Source organism: Rhinoraja longicauda, chromosome 30 (assembly GCF_053455715.1).
Source record: "Rhinoraja longicauda isolate Sanriku21f chromosome 30, sRhiLon1.1, whole genome shotgun sequence".
In the NCBI taxonomy this organism is placed as follows: domain Eukaryota; kingdom Metazoa; phylum Chordata; class Chondrichthyes; order Rajiformes; family Arhynchobatidae; genus Rhinoraja; species Rhinoraja longicauda.
The window spans coordinates 6,228,336-6,250,636 of NC_135982.1; the positions used below are offsets into that span (position 1 = coordinate 6,228,336).

General features: G+C 43.5%; 1 protein-coding gene across 14 annotated transcripts in view; it reads right to left on the reverse strand.

Moving 5' to 3' along the window:
* The window catches only part of kif1b (kinesin family member 1B), a 271,960-nt gene that overhangs the window by 90,392 nt on the left and 159,267 nt on the right, over window positions 1–22,301 (reverse strand). For 12 of the 14 annotated variants that reach the window (XM_078425318.1, XM_078425314.1, XM_078425310.1 and 9 more), the window contains 2 exons: window positions 21,843–22,023; window positions 16,978–17,050 (listed from right to left, as the gene is read on the reverse strand). In XM_078425318.1, coding sequence (XP_078281444.1) covers window positions 16,978–17,050; window positions 21,843–22,023 — 254 coding nt within the window. Of the gene's footprint in view, window positions 1–9,158; window positions 12,678–16,977; window positions 17,051–21,842; window positions 22,024–22,301 lie in introns of those variants that run through there. The other 2 variants (XM_078425319.1, XM_078425320.1) reach the window with 1 other exon arrangement.

A 22,301-nucleotide genomic window follows, 5' to 3' on the forward strand; every position in this document is an offset into this window, starting at 1 on the left:
TGGCGATGGGTCAGGAATCAAGGATACTAGTGTTGCCGCAGAGTAACAAAATAAACCTTAAGACCAGCCATAATAAATAAGTCTAAACGCTACAATCGCAACTTGTGGGCCTCATTTGGAAGATGTGGCCGTTACTGGTAAGGCCCGCATTTAATACCCATCCCTCACAGATCTTAAATCATGGCCTCTGACACATTGAACCTCTGACAGTCCACATGGTGGAGGAATCGCCACAGATTCACTCGGTAGGAAGCTCCACCGAGATGGATAAAAATAAAGTGGTGGCGATGATGAAGGAGTGACATGACAGTGCGTGACGTGGAGGGGAGCCAGCAGGTGCTGTTGTTCTTCTTGTACTGGGAGGAGCTGCTGATGCATTGGAGAGCTGCTGATGCATTGGAGAGCTGCTGCAGTTCATTCTGAGGAAGTCAAACTGTGCACTGGTGTCGAAAAGAGAGCACGTTTCTTTTTTAGATTTAGATTTTTTTTAGATTTACAGATACAGCGCGGAAACAGGCCCTTCGGCCCACCGGGTCCGCGCAGCCCAGCGATCCCCGTACATAAACACTATCCTAGGGACTATTTTTACATTTGCCCAGCCAATTAACCTACATACCTGTACGTCTTTGGAGTGTGGGAGGAAACCGAAGATCTCGGAGAAAACCCACGCAGGTCACGGGGAGAACGTACAAACTCCGTACAGACGGCGCCCGTAGTCAGGATCGAACCCGAGTCTCCGGCGCTGCATTCGCTGTAAGGCAGCAACTCTACCGCTGCGCCACCGTGCCGCCCTACATGGATGGAGCGGGGAGCTACAGGCTGCTTTGCCCGAATAGTGCGAAGCTCCATGATCGTTGTTGGATCATCGCTCATCTACGTATACTTTAGATTTAGTTTATTGTCACGTGTACCAAGTTACAGTGCAAAGCATTTGTTGCCTGCTCACCAGTCAACGGAAAGACTGTGCACGATTGCAACCGACCCATCCACAGTGTACAGTCACGTGATAGAGAGAATAACGTTTAGTCCAAGATAAATTCCATTAAAGTCCGATTACAGAGAGTCTGAGGGTCCCCAATGAGGCGGATAGTAGCTCAGGGCCGCACCAACTCCTGCCTTGAGCCGTTAGCTGGTGGAAACTAATAGGACAAAGAGCAGCAGCCACTGGGGAAAGCCAGCACCTACAAGTTCCCTTCCCAGTAACAAACCGTCCGAACATGGAAACACATCATTGGCCCTTCACTATTGCTGGAACTTGCCACTAACATTCACCCGAAGGTAACACAAAATGCTGGAGTAACTCAGCAGGTCAGGCAGCATCTCTGGAGAGAAGGAATGGGTGACGTTTCGGGTCGAGACCCTTCTTCAGACTGGTGTCAGAGGGAGCGGGACAAAGAAAGGATATAGGTGGAGACAGGAAGACAGTGGGAGAACTGGGAAGGGGGAGGGGAAGAGAGGGACAAAGGAGCTATCTAAAGTTAGAGAAGTCAATGTTCATACCGCTGGGCTGTAAGCTGCCCAAGCTAAATATGTTCCTCCAATTTCCGGTGGGCCTCACTATGACACTGGAGGAGCCCCATGACAGAAAGGTCAGATTGGGAGTGGGAGGGGCAGTTGAAGTGCTCAGCCACCGGGGAGATCAGGTTGGTTAAGGCGGACTGAGTGAAGGTGTTGAGCGAAACGATCGCCGAGCCTGCGTTTGGTTTCGCCGATGTAGAGAAGTTGACATCTGGAACAGCGGATACAATAGATGATGTCGGAGGAGGTGCAGGTGAACCTCTGTCTCACCTGGAAAGACTGTTTGGGTCCTTGGATGGAGTCGAGGGGGGAGGTAAAGGGACACGTGTTGCATCTCCTGCAGTTGCAGGGGAAAGTGCCCGGGGAGGGGATGGTTTGCGTAGGAAGGGACGAGTGGACCGGGGAGTTACGGAGGGAACTGTCTCTGCGGAACGCAAAAAGGGGAGGGGATGGGAAGATGTGGCCAGTAGTGGGGTCCCGTTGGAGGTGACGGAAATGTTGGAGCCTTAGACACTGACTCTGGCAATTGCATCGCCTTGAATGATTAAAACACATTATAAAATTGGTGGTATTTAGATGTTGCCATTTTATGGAACAATTTTCACTCAGGCTTGGGAGTCCGTTAATATCCTCATGAAGACCAAATTACGTTGGGGGTAGTTAGGTCCTTTAAAATCCAGCAATAAATACTACGCGATTCAGCAAGTGGCAATACTGCCAACTTCAATCTGTCGTGCTAGCAGATTATTTAAGGTTTTTAGGGGCCGGCCTGATATCAGACTATGGGGGAGTTCAGAACAAGGGGCCACGGTTTAAGAATAAGGGGTAGGCCATTTAGAACGGAGATGAGGAAGAACCTTTTCAGTCAGAGAGTGGTGAAGGTGTGGAATTCTCTGCCTCAGAAGGCAGTGGAGGCCAGTTCGTTGAATGCTTTCAAGAGAGAGCTGGATAGAGCTCTTAAGGATAGTGGAGTGAGGGGGTATGGGGAGAAGGCAGGGGTACTGATTGAGAGTGATCAGCCATGATCGCATTGAATGGCGGTGCTGGCTCGAAGGGCTGAATGGCCTACTCCTGCACCTATTGTCTATTGTCTATGGGGGAAATGCTTGAAGCTATTACAGAGGATAAAGTAAAGAGCTATGTAATAAATCACATTAAGCAAAGACAATGTGGATTAATGCAAGAGAAATAATGGTTAGACGAGTCCAAGAGAATTTTGAGGATGCATCTGTTAGTTTCCGTAAGGAGTTTCAATAAGCAGTTGATTATATTATGAAACAACCTTTTGTGAACTGACTGTGAATAGAGGGTTGGTTAAAAGGGCCAAACATTTTTGGTTGAATTTTTGATTGCATGGAAACAGGCTGTTTGGTCCACCAAGTCGACGCCAACCATCGATCACCTGCTAACACTGGTTCCATGCTGTTCCAGTTTCACATCCACTCTGTACACACTAGAGACCAATTATCCTACAAACCCCTATGTCTTTTTGATGCGGGAGGAAACCGGAGCACCCGGATGAAACCCACGTGGTCACAGGGAGAACTGCAAACGCCGCACAGACAGCACCCGAGGCCATGATTGAACCCGGGTCTCTGGCACTGTGATCTATCAGCTGTCTAAAGAAGGGTCTCGACCAGAAACGTCACCCATTCCTTCTCTCCTGAGATGCTGCCTGACCTGCTGAGTTACTCCAGCATTTTGTGAATAAATACCTTCGATTTGTATCAGCATCTGCAGTTATTTTCTTATACTACCAGCTGTGCCACTGTGCTGACTGTGGGAATTAGTGGATATTAACATATCTTTTCACCACCGAAAGGAGCGAGCTGCCTCACCAGATCCATACTGGACTCTCGCCTACTCCCACTGGTGGTTGACCAAGGGCTGCAATGTTCATGGTAGCCCAAGTGTGGCTGGCAAGACCAGCCCTGGAGGTCTTCAATCAGAGACACTACACTCAGACAAGTTACATGAATGACTTTGACACAAAGACGGATCTTTGTGCAACCAAGTTTGCAGATAATACAACGCTGTGCTCTTGGACAAATTCAATCTTCATTGACTTTAGCAGTTTCAAGAACACTAGTGTGCTATTTCAGAACAGAAGTTTTGTTTCATTTAGGGATACAGCATGGAAACAGGCCACGCCGACCATCAATCACCCATTCACACTAGTTCTATGTTATCCCACTTTTGCATCCACTCCCTGCACACCAGGGACAATTTACAGAGGCCAATTTGCAAACCCACACGTCGTTGGGATGTGGGAAGAAACCGGAGCACAGGAAGGAAACCCACATGGTCACAGGGAGAACGTGCAAACTCCACACAGGCAGCACCCAAGGGCAGAATCCACCACGTGCCTCTGGCGCTCTAGCAGTTGCACCATTGTGGCATCCAGACGTGTACACACTTAAAGGCTGTGGCAACTAGTTAGCTTTAACTCTATTAACCTTATTTTTCAATCCTTCGGTCTTAATTGCTCAACCAGGCTGGGTCAAACATAAAATGGAAGGACACTGCCTTGAAGGACAATTAATTATTCAATACTCCTTTCTCAGTAAACCTTCAATGGCAAGATTAGAATCTCTCTCCATTTGTGATTGCTGGATTAAATCTTTAAATCCAGTGATTTTCTGCAGAAAAAGCAGTCACTATTATTTGAGATGACAAAATGGAAAAGCATCTTCTCTAAACAAATGCTAAATATTTAGCTATCATTTGATAATTAAAAAGATTTGGGAGCTTTGAAAATGGTTCAATTTAATTGATGAATGGCAACAAAATGAACATGATATTCACATTGTGTCCTCAAACCACAGCTTGTATTTCTCAATTATTCAGCAATATCAGGGCCAACAGAGAACGTCCGCTAAGGTTCAAGCCCAGTGATGCTAGACGATCCTTAATTTCACAGCTATAATGATTAATAACACTATATTGAGAAAAGCCAACACAGACATGAAAACTCAGCACTTTATTTGACTGAAACCCTTAAAACAGAAGTTCCCAATAATCTGAACTGGGCACAATGTGTGGTACAGTTGTCAGAAACAGCAGAAACAATTGTTGCTACAGAGAAAGGCATCATTGTCATTGTGATTGCAAAGTTATGATGAAAAAAACCTCTCAATTTTACAATAACAGACTTATAGAAAACAACCTATACAATCAATGTTATCTTTTATTGAATTAATTCTTAAAGCACACTAAAAACTTTTATTATGTACGGATGCCCACAAATACCCATTTTAAATGCATACAATGAGCCAACCACAGGAGGAGAAAGTAACAAGAGGCCGACTAGCAGCACCATTTCCTTAAAATCAGTCCGCATTGTTTTAGAACTGAGGCAATTAAAAAAGCCCCAGCTAATTATAGGAACAAAACCTAGCCACATGCATTGTTATTAAGGTCATCATAAAAACTTTCCTGCAAACAGTAACGGCCATGCTGGAAAATAGGACATTTCTTAACAAGGATTTAGTGGTGAAAAAAATATTGCAAATACAGTGTTCAATCTGTAGGGTTGGAGGTACTGTGGCACCTTGTGTTCTGAGAAAGCCTACATTGTCCAGAGTGCGCATGAATCGAAGGACTTTCATCATTTTAATGTGTTAGTTAAATGAAGCTGCTCTCACCGAGACAGAATCAAGATTTAAAAATATCAAGTGCTATGCATCAACTGGTGAATCTGTGGAATTCTTTGTCACAGACAGCTGTGGAGGCCAAGTCAAAGGATATTTTTAAGGCACAGATAGATTCTTGACTAGTACAGGTGTCAGGGGTTATGGGGAGAAGGCAGGAGAATGGGGTTAGGAGGGAGAGATAGATCAGCCATGATTGAATGGCGGAGCAGACCTGATGGGCCGAATGGCCTAATTCTGCTCCTATCACTTATGGACTTTATGAACATGATAAACTATTTATTACAGCAGCAGTCCAAAATTTACCAATTAATCCATGAGAATGGCATTGTCCTAGATGCTACCTTACATAGATGATTTCCTTCACCTTCAAGAAATTATCCTCAATTAACTGAGCATGAATATTGAGGAAATAATTGCTTGCACTGTCTGCGTCCTTTTAGTGGAGTCAACATTTGTAACTCTATTAAGTTCATTTAACAATCAACTCTTTGAAAGTTAAAATTTTAGTTAAAATGCAAAACAAGAGAAATTACTAATCTTCCTTTGAAACACGACAAATGTCAAAATGCACCAGTTAAATTCCTGGAGCATAAAAGAATAATAATCTTCGAATGATACTTTAAATGATTTGAGGCAGAAATTAGAAAAAAAAAACTAAAGCATATACCAATTTTAAAGAATACTAATTGTATATATAGTTAAAGAAATGATAACGTGCTCATTAATATAATTAAACAAATTGAAGGAAATTTTACTTAAGACATCTTACATACACATTACTTCAATTGAGAAAACCAAAAATTAACGTCTTTCATATGGAGCTCCACAATGTCTTGTATCATTTACATTATTCATAATCTTCATTCAAATATTAAGTGATAGAACATACTTAACCATGATTTTGTGTTAGTGTGATAAACAGGACCCAAGAAGGAACCTATAAGTTTCAGAATACTCGAGTAAAAAAAGTCCACACGCAAAACTATCAGTCCCCAGAGTCCAATCCTCCAAATGCCAGATCTGGAATTTTAAGAGGTTTTGAAAGCAGTCACCCAGTATTTTGGGGATGAAGTTTTTTTTCTTTAAAAAGTACAAATACTTTCAAAGAGGGAGTGGAATGATTTGCATTAGTTGGTGGAGTAGAAAGTTTGTAAAGTTTACACGAGTGTAATTTTTAAAATTGTGTTCCAAATATGAAATTCAAATACTGCTATAATTGTTGGCACATTTAATCAGATCTTTCTGAAGAAAACTAAAATTTGAATAAAATAAAAACTACTTATTTCTATTTAAAAGAAAGCGGTGATAATAATATCTGTAGTAAGTTCAGACCAAAATAAAACAATTGAGTTTATGCTCAGAGCTTGCTACTCTGTATTAAAACCTATAAGGCACTTTACCAGTTCTTTGTCGACAGCCTATACCTAATCTTCGTGGAGTTATAGACATTAAACCGTGAAATGCCTAGAAATGCTCTCTTGAACTAGATTGTCAATCTTAAAAGTCTTTATTAACTGAGGTAGACTCAGTTAACTGGGCAATATTGATAAAACTCCAATAATTCTGCATCCGATTGACAATGGTTCATCGTCTGGAACACTGGTCAGTCACTAACACCAGTCAGAGGCACAGAGGTATGAATATTGACTTCTCTAACTTCAAGTAACCCTTGCCTTCCCTCTCTCTCCCTCTCAGTTCTCCAACTAGTCTGACTGTCCTTGTTTACATTTTATCTCTGTGTATCTCCCAATCTCCTCCCCTTTCTGCGTTCCGCAGAGACAGTTCCCTCCGTAACTCCCCGGTCCACTCGTCCCTTCCTACGCAAACCATCCCCTCCCCGGGCACTTTCCCCTGCAACTGCAGGAGATGCAACACGTGTCCCTTTACCTCCCCCCTCGACTCCATCCAAGGACCCAAACAGTCCTTCCAGGTGAGGCAGAGGTTCACCTGCACCTCCTCCAACCTCATCTATTGTATCCGTTGTTCCAGATGTCAATTTCTCTACATCGGCGAGACCAAACGCAGGCTCGGCGATCGTTTCGCTCAACACCTTCGCTCAGTCCGCCTTAACCAACCTGATCTCTCGGTGGCTCAGCACTTCAACTCCCCCTCCCACTCTGACCTTTCTGTCATGGGCCTCCTCCAGTGCCATAGTGAGGCCCACCGCAAATTGGAGGAACAGCACCTCATATTTAGCTTGGGCAGCTTACACCCCAGCGGTATGAACATTGACTTATAGACAATAGACAATAGGTGCAGGAGGAGGCCATTCAGCCCTTCGAGCCAGCACCGTCTTTCAATGTGAACATGGCTGATCATTCTCAATCAGTACCCTGTTCCTGCCTTCTCCCCATACCCCCTGACTCCGCTATCCTTAAGAGCTCTATCCAGCGCTCTCTCGAATGCATTCAGAGAATTGGCCTCCACTGCCTTCTGAGGCAGAGAATTCCACAGATTCACAACTCTCTGACTGAAAAAGTTTTTCCTCATCTCAGTTCTAAATAGCCTACCCCTTATTCTTAAACTGTGGCCCCTTGTTCTGGACTCCCCCAACATTGGGAACATGTTTCCTGCCTCTAACGTGTCCAACCCCTTAATAATCTTATACGTTTCGATAAGATCTCCTCTCATCCTTCTAAATTCCAGTGTATACAAGCCTAGTCGCTCCAGTCTTTCAACATATGATAGTCCCGCCATTCCGGGAATTAACCTAGTAAACTTACGCTGCACGCCCTCAAAAGCAAGAATATCCTTCCTCAAATTTGGAGACCAAAATTGCACATAGCACTCCAGGTGAGGTCTCTCTAGGGCCCTGTACAACTGCAGAAGGACCTCTTTGCTCCTATACTCAACTCCTCTTGTTATGAAGGCCAACATTCCATTGGCTTTCTTTACTGCCTGCTGTACCTGCATGCTTCCTTTCAGTGACTGATGCACTAGGACACCCAGATCTCGTTGTACGTCCCCTGTTCCTAACATGACACCATTCAGATAATACTCTGCCTTCCTATTCTTACCACCAAAGTGGATAACCTCACACTTATCCACATTAAACTGCATCTGCCATGCATCCGCCCACTCACACAACCTGTCCAAGTCACCCTGCAACCTCATAGCATCTTCCTCACAGTTCACACGACCACCCAGCTTTGTATCATCTGCAAATTTGCTAATGGTACTTTTAATCCCTTCATCTAAGTCATTAATGTATATTGTAAATAGCTGCGGTCCCAGCACCGAGCCTTGCGGTACCCCACTAGTTACTGCCTGCCATTCTGAAAGGGACCCATTTATCCCCACTCTTTGCTTTCTGTCTGTCAACCAATTTTCTATCCATGTCAGTACCCTACCTCCAATACCATGTGCTCTAATTTTGCCCACTAATCTCCTATGTGGAACCTTGTCAAATGCTTTCTGAAAGTCAAGGTACACCACCGGCTCTCCCCTGTCAATTTTCCTGGTAACATCCTCAAAGAATTCCAGAAGATTAGTCAAGCATGATTTCCCCTTCGTAAATCCATGCTGACTCGGAACAATCCTGTTACTACTATCCAAATGCTCCGCAATTTCGTCTTTTATAATTGACTCCAGCATCTTCCCTACCACTGATGTCAGACCAACTGGTCTATAATTTCCCGTTTTCTCTCTCCCTCCTTTCTTAAAAAGTGGGACAACATTAGCTACCCTCCAATCCACAGGAACTGATCCTGAATCTATAGAACATTGGAAAATGATCACCAATGCGTCCACAATTTCTAGCACCACCTCCTTAAGTACTCTGGGATGCAGACCATCAGGCCCTGGGGATTTATCAGCCTTCAGTCCCATCAGTCTACCCAACACCATTTCCTGCCTAATGTGGATTTCCTTCAGTTCCTCCGTCACCCTAGGATCTCTGGCCACTAGAACATCTAACTTTAGATAGTTCCTCTGTCCCTCTCTTCCCCTCCCCCTTCCCAGTTCTCCCGCTGTCTTCCTGTCTCCACCTATATCCTTTCTTTGTCCCGCCCCCCCTCCTGACATCAGTCTGAAGGGTCTCGACCCGAAACATCATCCAGAGATGCTGCCTGACCCGCTGAGTTACTCCAGCATTTTGTGATACCTTCAATTTGTACCAGCATCTAGTTATTTTCCTGCACCTTTTATCTTTGTTGTTACCTTCTCCTAGCTGAACAATGATCTATTCTACATTTTCCTTGATCTACATCCCCTTTGTCTTGTTTTCACGCCTTACACTTCCTTATCTCGGCATCTCTCTCTCACCTGACTCAGTCTGAAGAAGGGTCTTGACCCGAAACGTCGCCCATTCCTTCTATCCAGAGATGCTGCCTGTTACTCCAGCAGTTTGTGTCTATCTCCTGAGGCACAGAGTGCAGGCAGGGTGCTCAACCAGAGCTGGTGTCCAGAAAGCCAGGGATCAGGATAGTGGCGAGATTTGCAGCAGGAGCTTATACATACCATTCCCGTTGAACTTAATGGGTTGGAGTCGAGGTCATAGAGTTATATACAGCACGGAAAGAAGTTCTTTGACCCAACTCATCCATGCTGACCAAGTTGCCTAACCAGGCTAATCCCACTTGCCCACAACCCTCAAAACCTTTCCTATCCACGTACCTGTCTAAATGCCTTTGATATGTTGTTGCTGTATCTACCTTGATCACTTCCTCTGCCAGCTTAATCCATACGCCCACCATCCTCGATGTGCAAAAGGTCCCCTCACTACCCTTTTAAAATCTTTCCCCTCTCACTTTAAACCCATGCCCTCTGTTTTTAGACTCACCCACCAAGGGGAAAAGACTGTGTTCATTCACCTTATCTATGCCCTTTGAGATTTTACAAACCTCTAGATAGCTACTGGATAATGGATTATTTCATCATGTAACATGTAAAAAAGGTGAAATAAAAGTTTTTTGATATTGTTGGGAGTCAGCTCGATTGGCACCAAAGTCCCACGGTTGCTGGGTTATTGGAGTTTTTCTTTATACCCTCTAAGTCAGCCTACCAGGCCACATAACAAAGAAAAATGATTTTAAAAAACTGAGCATTCTTTGACACAATTTAAATTTCCAAATGATTATTCTTAAGGCAGAAAAAATATTTTAAAATGTTATTTCGGGTATATAAATCTGTAATTTTAAGAAGTCTTGCATTCAGTGAAAGACTTTGATGATGAGTACTTTGAACTGTTTGTGAAACTAAATTTGTCCAAATGCCAAAGTCAATTACAAAAGATCCCTGCCCATTTTGGTTAGATCTACGTGAAGTCAAAGGAATTTGGCAGCAATGATCTTCCACAAAAACTAATTTCCGCCACCTCGAAATAAAAAGAAGCACACAGAGGTGGCAGGCAACATTTGGGTTCTCGTTTCAAAACTATCGTTCGATTTGGACCGACGGCAGGACCCTTGGGCTTATGAGGCTGACATAGAAAAAAACAACTGAAAGGCAATCTGAAACAGGGACACCATCCTGAAAATGGTATTTAACATTTGGACCGATGGGCTTTAACTAGATACATCAAAAGGCAAAATTAGGACATGTCAACTGTTTACGGGTCAGATGTGAACTGCTTGCACTGCTTGCTGTAACCTTGGCAAGTACTTTAGACAATTGACAGGACTTGAGAACTTGAAAAGTTCTACTCAGCTCTCAACTGGGGGAAAATGGGAATTTGAAACGAAGAAAGAAAAAATAGGTTTTACTGAGCAGTTGCCAAAAAACAATGCCAGTTTTTAGTGCATCTTTCATTGAGCTGGCAGCTTTCAAAACTGAACGCATTGCAACTGGCTGACAAAAAAAATCAACACATTTGTAGTAGACCTGGCTTCTTCACTTTCCAAAATTTGCAACGGACAAAAATGTGGCCAGTGTGCGGTGAGAATTCTAACGTTGCAGGAAGATTGACAGCCTGAAATTTTGGAAGCTAAAGCACCTTGGAAGCTCTTGAAGGGTCGTTGGTTTGGATTGGATTGGATTGGGGTGGGGTATGTCGGGAGAGGACAGGGAGGGGGAGGCCCATTTTGGCGTCTGCTTCTATACAGTTGTCTCTCGCGCTTTAAGGTTTGGTGCTGAGTTCTGCCGGCGCATTCTCGGCGGGGTGGTGAAGTGGTTGTGGTACGATCTCTCAGTTCTGAAGTACTCCACTGGGTGGAAACAATTTTCGGTGGAGCCGCTGTTGTAGTGGCCGTGCTGCTGGTGGGTGCGTCGCTGGTGGAAGGTGGGAGATTCCGGAGTGCGGCGGCCATCGGAGGAGGGCAAGGACTCCGTCGAGTGTGAAGACTGCCGACGCAGGCCGCGGTACTGCCCGCCGTTGAAGGAGTTGCTGCGCCAGCGAGCTTGCTGCTCGTTCTTGTGGTGCTGCCTGTTGCGTTGGCCATGGTTATGCCCCCTGCCCGCTCCCTGCGGGTGCCAGGCCCGAGGCTGCTGCTCGCGTTCTCTCGCTTCGCCGGCGTCTTCCTCGGCGCCGCTCCCATCCTTGGCATCCCTCTCCACCACGAACTCCACCGCCTCCTTGTCGGTGATGATGATGTGCGTTCCCGGGCTCCAGGAGTTTCGGTGGCTGGGGTTGCTCTTGAAGGGGAAGCGCAGCTTGCGGTCAAAGGGCGGGATGAATCTGTGCGGCCCGGTGTGCCGCCGAAGCTGCTTGGTGATCTCCTGCTGCTGCAGGTTCTTAAAGCGGATCTGCTCCAGTCTCATCCACTGCAACCGGCCGCGACGGAACTCCGAATCCTCCGTCATCAGCTTTGTAACTCGCTCCTCCTTGTGCGACGGATCCTCACTCTCAAAGTCGCTCGCCTCGTACTTGCCCGGGCCTCTCTGCTTTGCGTCTTCACTATCCCCACGTTTCCCTTCCAGCCAGTGCCTGCCCAGGGCAAGTTTCCCACGCTGGTCCAGAGGTTCCAACAGCGGCAACACCTTCTCCATCTGCAGCATTTTGTCGCGTAGGATCTTGATTTCCTCTTCCTTGGTGTTGTTCTGCATCTTCACCTCTTGCAAGATGTTCTCCAGCTTGTCCACGTGACACTTGAGGACATCCACGTCGCTGGGGGTCTTCACCGTGGCCACCACGTCTTCGATCCGCTCTTCCCCGACGCCTACTGTATCCCACACATCCCTCGCGACAGCCCGCCAGGAATCCTTCTCATTGGGGTCCTTCTTCCCGTACGCGGCAGAGAGCTCCTTCATTTTAACAATGGCCAGTGCCTCTATCTCCTGCCTAGTGTGCCTGAAATCATTCAAAGCCACCTCATAACATATCTCCTTCACAGCCTGGATTTTAAGGTCTGAGAACGTCACCCATTTGGGATCTTTGGTGATTTTACGTCGTTTGGGTATCTGGTAAACCTTGATCTGTTCGTGTTTTTTCCCACTGCTGGGCAGGCCACACTTTTTTACAATGGTTTGCAGCTTGCTGGGGGGCAGCTTTTCCCGCAGCGCGGTTATCAATCGCCAACTCTCTTCGCAAGACCTCTTGTCTGAATCATCCCCACTATCAGAATCTGCATCCTTTAGAAAAAAAAAAACCAAAAAATGCCCCAAAACAACCAAAATTAAAATTGAACCCAAAATTCAAATTGAATGAAAACAAAAACTATAGTTATGTAGAAAACATAGGAGGGGTGGGAAAACTACGATGGGAGTTAGGTGAACATGCTGAAAGCTTTTGGCACAGAAAACAAACACAGAATTATAGTTCAGAATTCGAAAAATAAAAATATTTTTGCAAATATTTTTGAACTTGGCTTATATTTTATGCAATTTTCCCTATCGAAGCACCCCCCCCCATTGGAAATTTAACCACATGTGGATACACACAAAATGCCGGAGTAACTCAACGGGACAGGCAGCATCTCTGGAGAGAAGGAATGGGTGACGTTTCAGGCCTTCAAACCGAAACGTCACCCCATTCCTTCTCTCCAGAGATGTTGCCCGTCGTGCAGAGTTCCTCCAGCATCTTGCCTATCTTCAGTTTAAACCAGCATCTGCAGTTCCTTCCTGCACACACATGGATATAGTTCCAATTGTTCATTTTGTTTATTTGTTCATTTCCGCTGCTTTTGAGTTACTTTTTAGGATTACGGTTTGACCCATGGACATGCAAAAATATTTGCAGAAACAAAACAGAAAAAAAACAGATTTTAAAATATATTTTGCACCACAATTCTGCAGTTATTTAAATTTGTCAAAGAAAAGTTGCAAAAGGGAAAACAAAAAAATTAAAATGTTGATGCATAATTTCATGATATGCAAAACTCCCTTACCATTTATTCAGACAAATTGAATCTGTTCTTTCCCCCTTTTAGAATTTCAAAGCTGCACCCAAGTCATGCTACAAACATGCAAAAAAAGTGACTGTCTCTTTTTGACCTCCATTTTAGTGTCAAGGTACAAAAGTGTGGTGTAGACGTCTGATGCATGTAGTTAAAGTGGGTTAGTATGCAGGTGTACGTACAAATGCAGTTAAGTTCAGAGTAGCCAATACTTGTCTCATTACTAAAACAAAGGCAAGATAAGTTTATTAAGTAGTTTCTCATCCTTGCTGAAGGGAATGTGTACAGATGATGTGTGATCCAATGACCAACAATATTTTATATCACTCCTTTGAACAATTGGCACTATTGAAAAAGCTTGATATGAGAGTGAATAACTCGTTTCAATGAAAGTGAATAGATTTCAAATTTAACAAGGATTTTGGCTGACCGCTTGTTATGTTTCAATCCTACAATATTCTAAAAACTTGGTTTTCCAAAATTGTTTGCGTGTTTATTTTCAATTATATAGGATTCAAGTTGAGCAAGAATGAGATTCTACTAACTCTTAAATTTTGCGAAGGAAAAGATCAAGTCTATATAAACCACTATCAGTCTATTTTTAAATGTTAGGCAACATAGTTCAAAATTAACATCATAAATTCAAACCATCCGGAAGATTAATGTATCTAAACAAGTATTTAGTCATCAGTGTACTGCTGTAAATACTATTCAGATGATTCAGATGGATACCTGATTAAATACAACTTGTCTATATTTATCATATACACATTTCAAAAAGTCATAACATTTAAATTCCTAATCTGTAAAAAGATTGGATATCCTTCAAGTCTTTTACTTTAAAAGACAAATGTTGGCAGATTTTGTAGTTTTATTTACTGCATATATTTTTTTAATAAATTCAATCACGGACAAACTTAATTGGCCTATCAACTAACCTTAATCAATTATCAATTAACAATTGTGCCCAATTTTTATTCAACATTGAACTCAGAATTCACTTAAAAAAATTGCAAGCTAATCCATTTAGCACACAGGAACTGCAAACAAATATCCTCTTTTGAAAGAAGTATTATATGAAGAATTTGAGGACATTTCATTAGCCTACATCATTAAAGGCTATTGGGAAGGATGTTCAGTATCATTCATTTATATTCAACATTTGGTTAAACAGTGCACAACCTTTCAGTAATAACAACTTGGGGCATTATAATCCAATTGCAAAGCTAAGCTGTATAAGAATCGATTGGATTGAACTGAATTGTTTGAAAGATACAGCATGGAAACAGGCCCTTCGGCCCACTGAGTCCACGCCGACCATCATTCACCCATTCCACTTTCTCATCCACTCCCGACAGTCGTGGCAATTTATACAGGGCCAATTAACCTACAAAAACCTGCACAACCTTGGGACGTGGGAGGAAACCTGAGCACCTGGAGGAAACCCTTGCAGTCACAGGGAGAACATGTAAATTCCAAACACACACAGCACCTGAGGTCGGGTTCAAACCCGCGTCTCTAGCGCTGTGAAACATCAGCACTACCAGCTGCACCACTGTAATGCGGGAATTTAGAAATTCACGTCACTTTAAACATTTTGATTCAGCGTCTTCACACAATCTGGTTCTCGTTCTCCTGCACAAAGCTATAACATTTGCATTTCAACTAAAAACAGTTTATTAATAATTTTCCTTAAAATAGTTTGATTTTTTTTTAAATGTACAAGATGAATGACTAAAGCAAAGCGTTTAATGGGTGAACTTTGAAAACTTCAACTAAACACTGCAGCTCTCTCTCTCTCTCTCCCCGATGCCTTCACAGGACAAGCACAGTGGAATGAACACTGAGCATGGGATGCTTTGAAAATGTGCATTGAATGTTTTAGTCCAAGCTTTAGAAAAAGGCAATGACCTTTGCAGTACCATTCAAAGCAGGGAACAAAAGGCAGAATAATTCCCACAACCTAAATCTGACTTCACTCCCTGGCAATGAATTGGAACCCAAATTTATAAATGTGCACATTTTTCATATGTATATCGGGAGTCATGATTTTTCATTAAATAAGCATATGAAATTAGACGGGTTACTTAAACGGTTATTCATGATGCAATTCCACAAGATAAAATGTATCGTTTTCTAATTGTGCTGCTTGAAGTATGAATTTGTTACGATAACTGAAAGGATCATCACCAATAAGTGTTGCCTTTCATGTACATTAATAGAAATGTAGAGGGGGATAACCCATGCCTCTATTGATGTCTTTGGCTTCATACCAAGGGACAATGTCTCGTCCCACACTGGCGCAGTGGCCTGCAAGCAACCCTATGCCCACTAAACACACACATCTGAGCTCTTTAACGAGTCAGGAATAGCAATCAGGGAGCCGATATCTGATCAATTTCATGCCTGCACCTACCCCACAGCCCAAGTATGGAACCCTTGTAATCAATCCTCGAAGCCAGCTACTTCAGCAGAGGTTAGAGATCAAGCCGAGGATTCTAGTTGACTGTTGAGTTGAGGGGAAGTGCTGTTTTAAATGGCGGTGTAGGTTAGGAAGAGGGACATTAAAACCAGGGGGAAAAGCAATTTCTGACATCCACTGTCAGTGTCAAGTACTCTCTCTGGAAACCAGGAAGACATCAATTTCCTACAGTGCATATCTGGTATGTTTTACTGCCCACACCAAACACATCCTACAGAGATGATGCACTATTTAAAACAGGCTCCATGAAAACTTCCCAAAGGCGGGCATCACAGGAGAATAATGTCACCCAATGATAAGGAATGGAGTCAAATTGACAGACGCCAACTTTCCAGTCACGATCCCAATTTAATCCCATTTCCTTCCTGTCTCAACGGCAATTGCAAAAATCAAACTTTAAGTCCACTGCTGCGTAGTTTTTCTAAAGCAACTACAGATATACAACATGCCAAAACATTAATAGGATTAAATGAAAGGCTGACTACAATTAAATCCCAGCTACCCTGCCTATTGAATCTCAATTCAAATGCATCTGACGAGCACAATTATTGGTAAATTATCTTGCCCCTACAAATTTTCAGCTGAAGTTCTATTCTAAAACTGAACGACTTTATGTAAAAATATGTCAATTTCAATTTTACAATGGAATAGTTTTGTTTCTCAATAATTAATTTTCTTCCATGTAAACAATATATTTATATTAATTATCTCACAAGCCAAAAGGGTTGTTGAGTAAACAATCCTCAAGCCACCTTGAGTCAAGACTTGCATTAGATATTACTCAAGGATGCAGGAATCATTACTTTCTCTAGAAGGCAGAAGGAAGACCAAGTCCCATGCAAGAGGAGTGAATTGTACCATGCAGTTTTAAACGGTCCATTTCGGAACACAGAGCACAGTGAAACATCAGAGCTAAACAATGGTGCAAATTAGTAGTGCCCAGAGGTCAACAAAGCAAGCATGAACAGTCTGTCATTTCAGGCCAGAATGATGGAATAAAAGAACATTCAACACACAAGAAATGTTAGATTCTAGGTAGAAAAACCCCCCTTACCAAGCGCTGTTGTTCCAGAAGCAAGTCCGCCTCCTCTTTCTCCTTCTTGTACAAGATCTCCATTTCCTGAAGTCTGTGGAGGTAACAAAAAGTAGTTGAAACTCATCTTTATTACCAGCAGATAGACAGGAAGATGTAATAGAACATAGACACAGGAGAGGAACAGCCCCTTCAGCCCTCAATGTCCATGTAAACAAGATGCCAAGTTCAACTAATCTCCTCTGCCTGCATATGATCCATATCCCTCCATTCCCTGCATATCCATACGCCTGTATAAAGCTTATTAAATGCCACTATCATACCTGCCTTTACCCCCAACAGCCCTGGAAGCATGTTCCAGATACCCACCACTCTGCGTTAAAAATAAATGCTTCGCACACCTCTTTTACACTTTGCTCCTCTCACATTAAAACTATGTCCTGTAGTCTTTGACATTTTCACCTTGGGATAAAGGTCGTGACTGTCTACCCTGTCTATGCCTTTCATAATTTTATATACTTCTATCAGTCTCCCGTCAGCCTCTGGTGCTCCAGAGAAAACCATCCAAGTTTGTCCAACCTCTCCTGATAGCTAATGACCTCCGATCCAGGCAGCATTCTGGCAAGCCTCTTCTGCACCCTCTCCAAAGCCTTCACGTACTTCCTGTAATGGGGAGATCAGGACTGGCCATTGATCACTACAACAGCAGCAGGAGTCATTCAAAAACAAAAAACCCAGTGACTTTGCAGATCTGCTTACAGCCGGTTCCATGAGAAGTGTATTGCGTGTTCATCTATGATGTGGAGTTTGGGATTAGTATTGATAGGTGCCCAACAGTTAATGCAGACACAAAGAATACAAGTGCTGTCCGATAAACAGCATATAGATTGATCATTGGGAGGGAGGGATGGAGGAACTCAGGAAACCTACAATTATCAAGGAAGTGTTACTGAACAAATAGTGGAACTATCAAAGGTCTTTAATTGTCAAGTGTACCAATTAAGGTACAGTGATATTCGATTTACCATGCATTTAACTGCACTCGCCCCCAAATCATAGAAACATAGAAACATAGAAAATAGGTGCAGGAGTAGGCCATTCGGCCCTTCGAGCCTGCACCGCCATTCAATATGATCATGGCTGATCATTCAGCTCAGTAGCCTGTACCTGCCTTCTCTCCATACCCCCTGATCCCTTTAGCAAAAAGGGCCACATCTAACTCCCTCTTAAATATAGCCAATGAACTGGCCTCAACTACCTTCTGTGGCAGAGAATTCCACAGACTCACCACTCTCTGTGTGAAGAAATGTTTTCTCATCTCGGTCCTAAAAGACTTCCCCCTTATCCTTAAGCTGTGACCCCTGGTTCTGGACTCCCCCAACATCGGGAACAATTTTCCCGCATCTAGCCTCTCCAACCCCTTAAGAATTTTATATGTTTCTATAAGATCCCCCCTCAGTCTTCTAAATTCCAGTGAGTACAAGCCCAGTCTATCTAGTCTTTCCTCATATGTAAGTCCCGCCATCCCAGGGATCAATCTGGTGAACCTTCTCTGTACTCCCTCTAAGGCAAGAACGTCTTTCCTCAGGTTAGGAGACCAAAACTGCACACAATACTCCAGGTGCGGTCTCACCAAGGCCCTGTACAACTGCAGCAGAACCTCCCTGCTCCTAAACTCAAATCCTCTTGCTATGAATGCCAACATACCATTCGCTTTCTTCACTGCCTGCTGCACCTGCATGCTTGCTTTCAATGACTGGTGCACCATGACACCCAGGTCACGTTGCATCTCCCCTTCTCCCAATAGGTCACCATTCAGGTAATACTCTGCTTTCCTGTTCTTGCCGCCAAAGTGGATAACCTCACATTTATCCACATTATATTGCATCTGCCATGCATTTGCCCACTCGCCTAATCTATCCAAGTCACTCTGCAGCCTCCTAGCATCCTCCTCGCAGCTAACACTGCCACCCAGCTTCGTGTCATCCGCAAACTTAGAGATGTTGCATTCAATTCCCTCGTCCAAATCATTAATATACACTGTAAATAACTAGGGTCCCAGCACTGAGCCTTGCGGTACCCCACTAGTCACTGCCTGCCATTCCGAAAAGGACCCGTTTATTCCTACTCTTTGCTTCCTGTCCGCCAACCAATTTTCTATCCACCTCAACACTGAACCCTCAATACCGTGTGCTTTAAGTTTGTACACCAATCTCCTATGTGGGACCTTGTCGAAGGCCTTCTGAAAGTCCAGATATAACACATCGACTGGTTCTCCCTTATCCACTCTACTAGTTACATCCTCGAAAAATTCTATAAGATTCGTCAGACATGATTTGCCTTTGGTAAATCCATGCTGACTTTGTCCGATGATTTCTCCACTTTCCAAATGTAATGCTATCACATCTTTAATAACTGACTCTAGCATTTTCCCCACTACCGATGTTAGGCTAACTGGTCTATAATTCCCCGTTTTCTCTCTCCCTCCCTTTTTAAAAAGTGGGATTACATTAGCTACCCTCCAGTCCTCAGGAACTACTCCAGAATCTAAAGAGTTTTGAAAAATTATCACTAATGCATCCACTATTTCTGAGGCTACTTCCTTAAGCACTCTGGGATGCAGCCTATCTGGCCCTGGGGATTTATCTGCCTTTAATCCATTTAATTTACCTAACACCACTTCCCGACTAACCTGGATTTCCCTCAGTTCCTCCATCTCTTTAGACCCCCGGTCCCCCGCTATTTCCGGCAGACGGTTTATGTCTTCCTTAGTGAAGACAGAACCAAAGTATTTGTTCAATTGGTCTGCCATCTCCTTGTTCCCTATGATCAATTCACCTGTTTCCGACTGCAAGGGACCTACATTTGCCTTAACTAATCTTTTTCTCTTGACATATTTATAAAAGCTTTTGCAGTCTGTTTTTATGTTCCTTGCCAGTTTTCCCTCATAATCTATTTTCCCTTTCCTAATTAAGCCCTTTGTCCTCCTCTGCTGGACTCTGAATTTCTCCCAGTCCTCTGGTATGCTACTTTTTCTGGCTAATCTGTATGCTTCATCTTTTGTTTTAATACTATCCTTGATTTCCCTTGTTAGCCACGGATGCACTACCTTTCCTGGTTTGTTCTTTTGCCAAACTGGGATGAACACTTGTTGTAGTTCATCCATGCGACCTTTAAATGCCTTCCATTGCATGTCCACCGTCAACCCTTTCAGCATCAATCGTAAAGTTGTAAAAATGCCAAGTGAGATAGCTTTAATTTACAAAATTCCATAGATTTGAGGAAGGTTCCATTCATTTAGAAAACAACAAATGCATCCCATTTGGCGTGGACCAGTATGGGTGAGTGTGTGGGCAAGATTCCGAAAGACGGGCCTAATGGAGGCATTGAGCCATTCAGTAGGTAAACGGGCCCTTTAGCCCATCATGTCCACTTTGGCTATCATATCTGTCAACACCAATTCCAATTGCCAGCACTCAGCCATGCCATGGCATTTCAAGTACAGTATCAGCATAAATATTAAATGCTGTGTGAGTACCTGCCTCCACCATCTACCTGGGCAGCATGTTCTCCTTAAATCCCCTTTAAAACTCCTATCCTTTACTTTAAACACATGGTCTTCGGGATTTTTTTCTCAGAAGTACATGCCCTCTGCCTCAGGGAAGTGTTCACATTATCTTTCCTATGTCCCCAATGGGCACCTTAGTCGGCATGAACAAGTTGGGCCATTTTCTGACTCGATGTCACCAAACCAATTTTGGATCCAATTTACCCCGAATTCAAAGTACTTTTACCTGTGGAACTTATCAAAGGTCTTACTGAACTCCATGTAGACTGTATCTATTGCACCACCCTGTTCGACACACTTTGTTACCACCTTCCCTTAGGAATGTCATGCTGACTCCACCCGATCAATTCCTGCCTTTCGAGGTATCAACTAATGCCGTTCCCAAGAATGTTTTCTTATAATTGTCCTACTACTGATGTTAGACCCATCATCCTGAAATTACCCTACTTATCCCTACTGGTCTTCTTGAATAAAAATACCGTAATCACTGTCCTCCAGTAATCTGGCACCTCATCTGTAACCTGGGAAGACTTAGGTTTAAGGTCATAGGTGATACGAGCAGAATTCGGCCCATCAAGTCCACTCCGCCATTCAATCATGGCTGACCTATTTCTCCCTCCTAATCTGATTTCTATCAGAGCCCCAGAAATCTCCTCTCTTGCCTCCATGTCAGCATGGATACATTATGACATGCTCTGGGAATTTATCCAGCTCAAAGCCTGCTAAGGCATCCAATGCTTTTTCTTTTCAGTGGTAACTAGTTGTATAAACATAGCGCATAAAACAGTACAGCACAGTAGCGGGCCCTTCGGCCCACTATGTTTGTGCTGATCATGATGCCGAGTCAAACTGATCTCATCTGCCTGGACATGATCCATATCCCTCTAGTCCCCCTATCCTTCCTACAGCAAAACTGAGAAAAACTGAACACAATACTACAAATGAGGTCTCACCAACGTCTTGTACAACTGTAACACCTGGAAAAAAGATCTGACTGTCTACCCCCTCGTAATTTTGTAAACTTCAATCAGGTCTCCCCTCAGCCTCTGGCATTACAGACAAAACAACCCAATTTTGTCCAACCTCTTCCTGTAGCTAGCACCCCCTAATCCATGCATCGTTCTGGTAAACCTCTTCCACACCCACTCCAAAGCCTCCACATCGTTCCTGTCACGGGACGACCACAAATGCACGCAACATTCCGAATGCAGCCTAACCAAAGTCCCTCACAGCTGCACCATGATTTCCTGAACTTTAAAACTTTGCCCAAAATTGACATCTAAAAATAAATGTCGTGCAACACTGTGTGTGTAATTACCTTTTCTCCATCTCCTGCTTCATATCTATGCCTTGTTTTTCAAGAAGTTCGCGCTGGGCAAAGGCCCAGTCAACGGGTTCGACAGGGGTCTCGGCAGACGGGGTCTTCTCTCGTTCAGCACGCGCCTGCTCAGGATGGTTGAATCGGAAAACGTGATTCTTGCCCATTATTATGCGATTCCCTGAAACAAATAGGAAGCAACAGTCTTAAAATCCAGACAATTGATTGCAGGGAAGGGAAATTATTTAGAGTCAAGAGTCTGGAGAGTCAAGAGTGTTTATTGTCCTGTGTCCCAGATAGAACAATGAAATTCTTACTTGCAGCAGCACAACAGAATATGTAAATACAGAACACAGTGAACAATATAATAAACGAGAGAAAAAGATCAGTGCACGTATATATGCATACTCACAAATGCACACACACATATATATACATATATATATACATATATATATA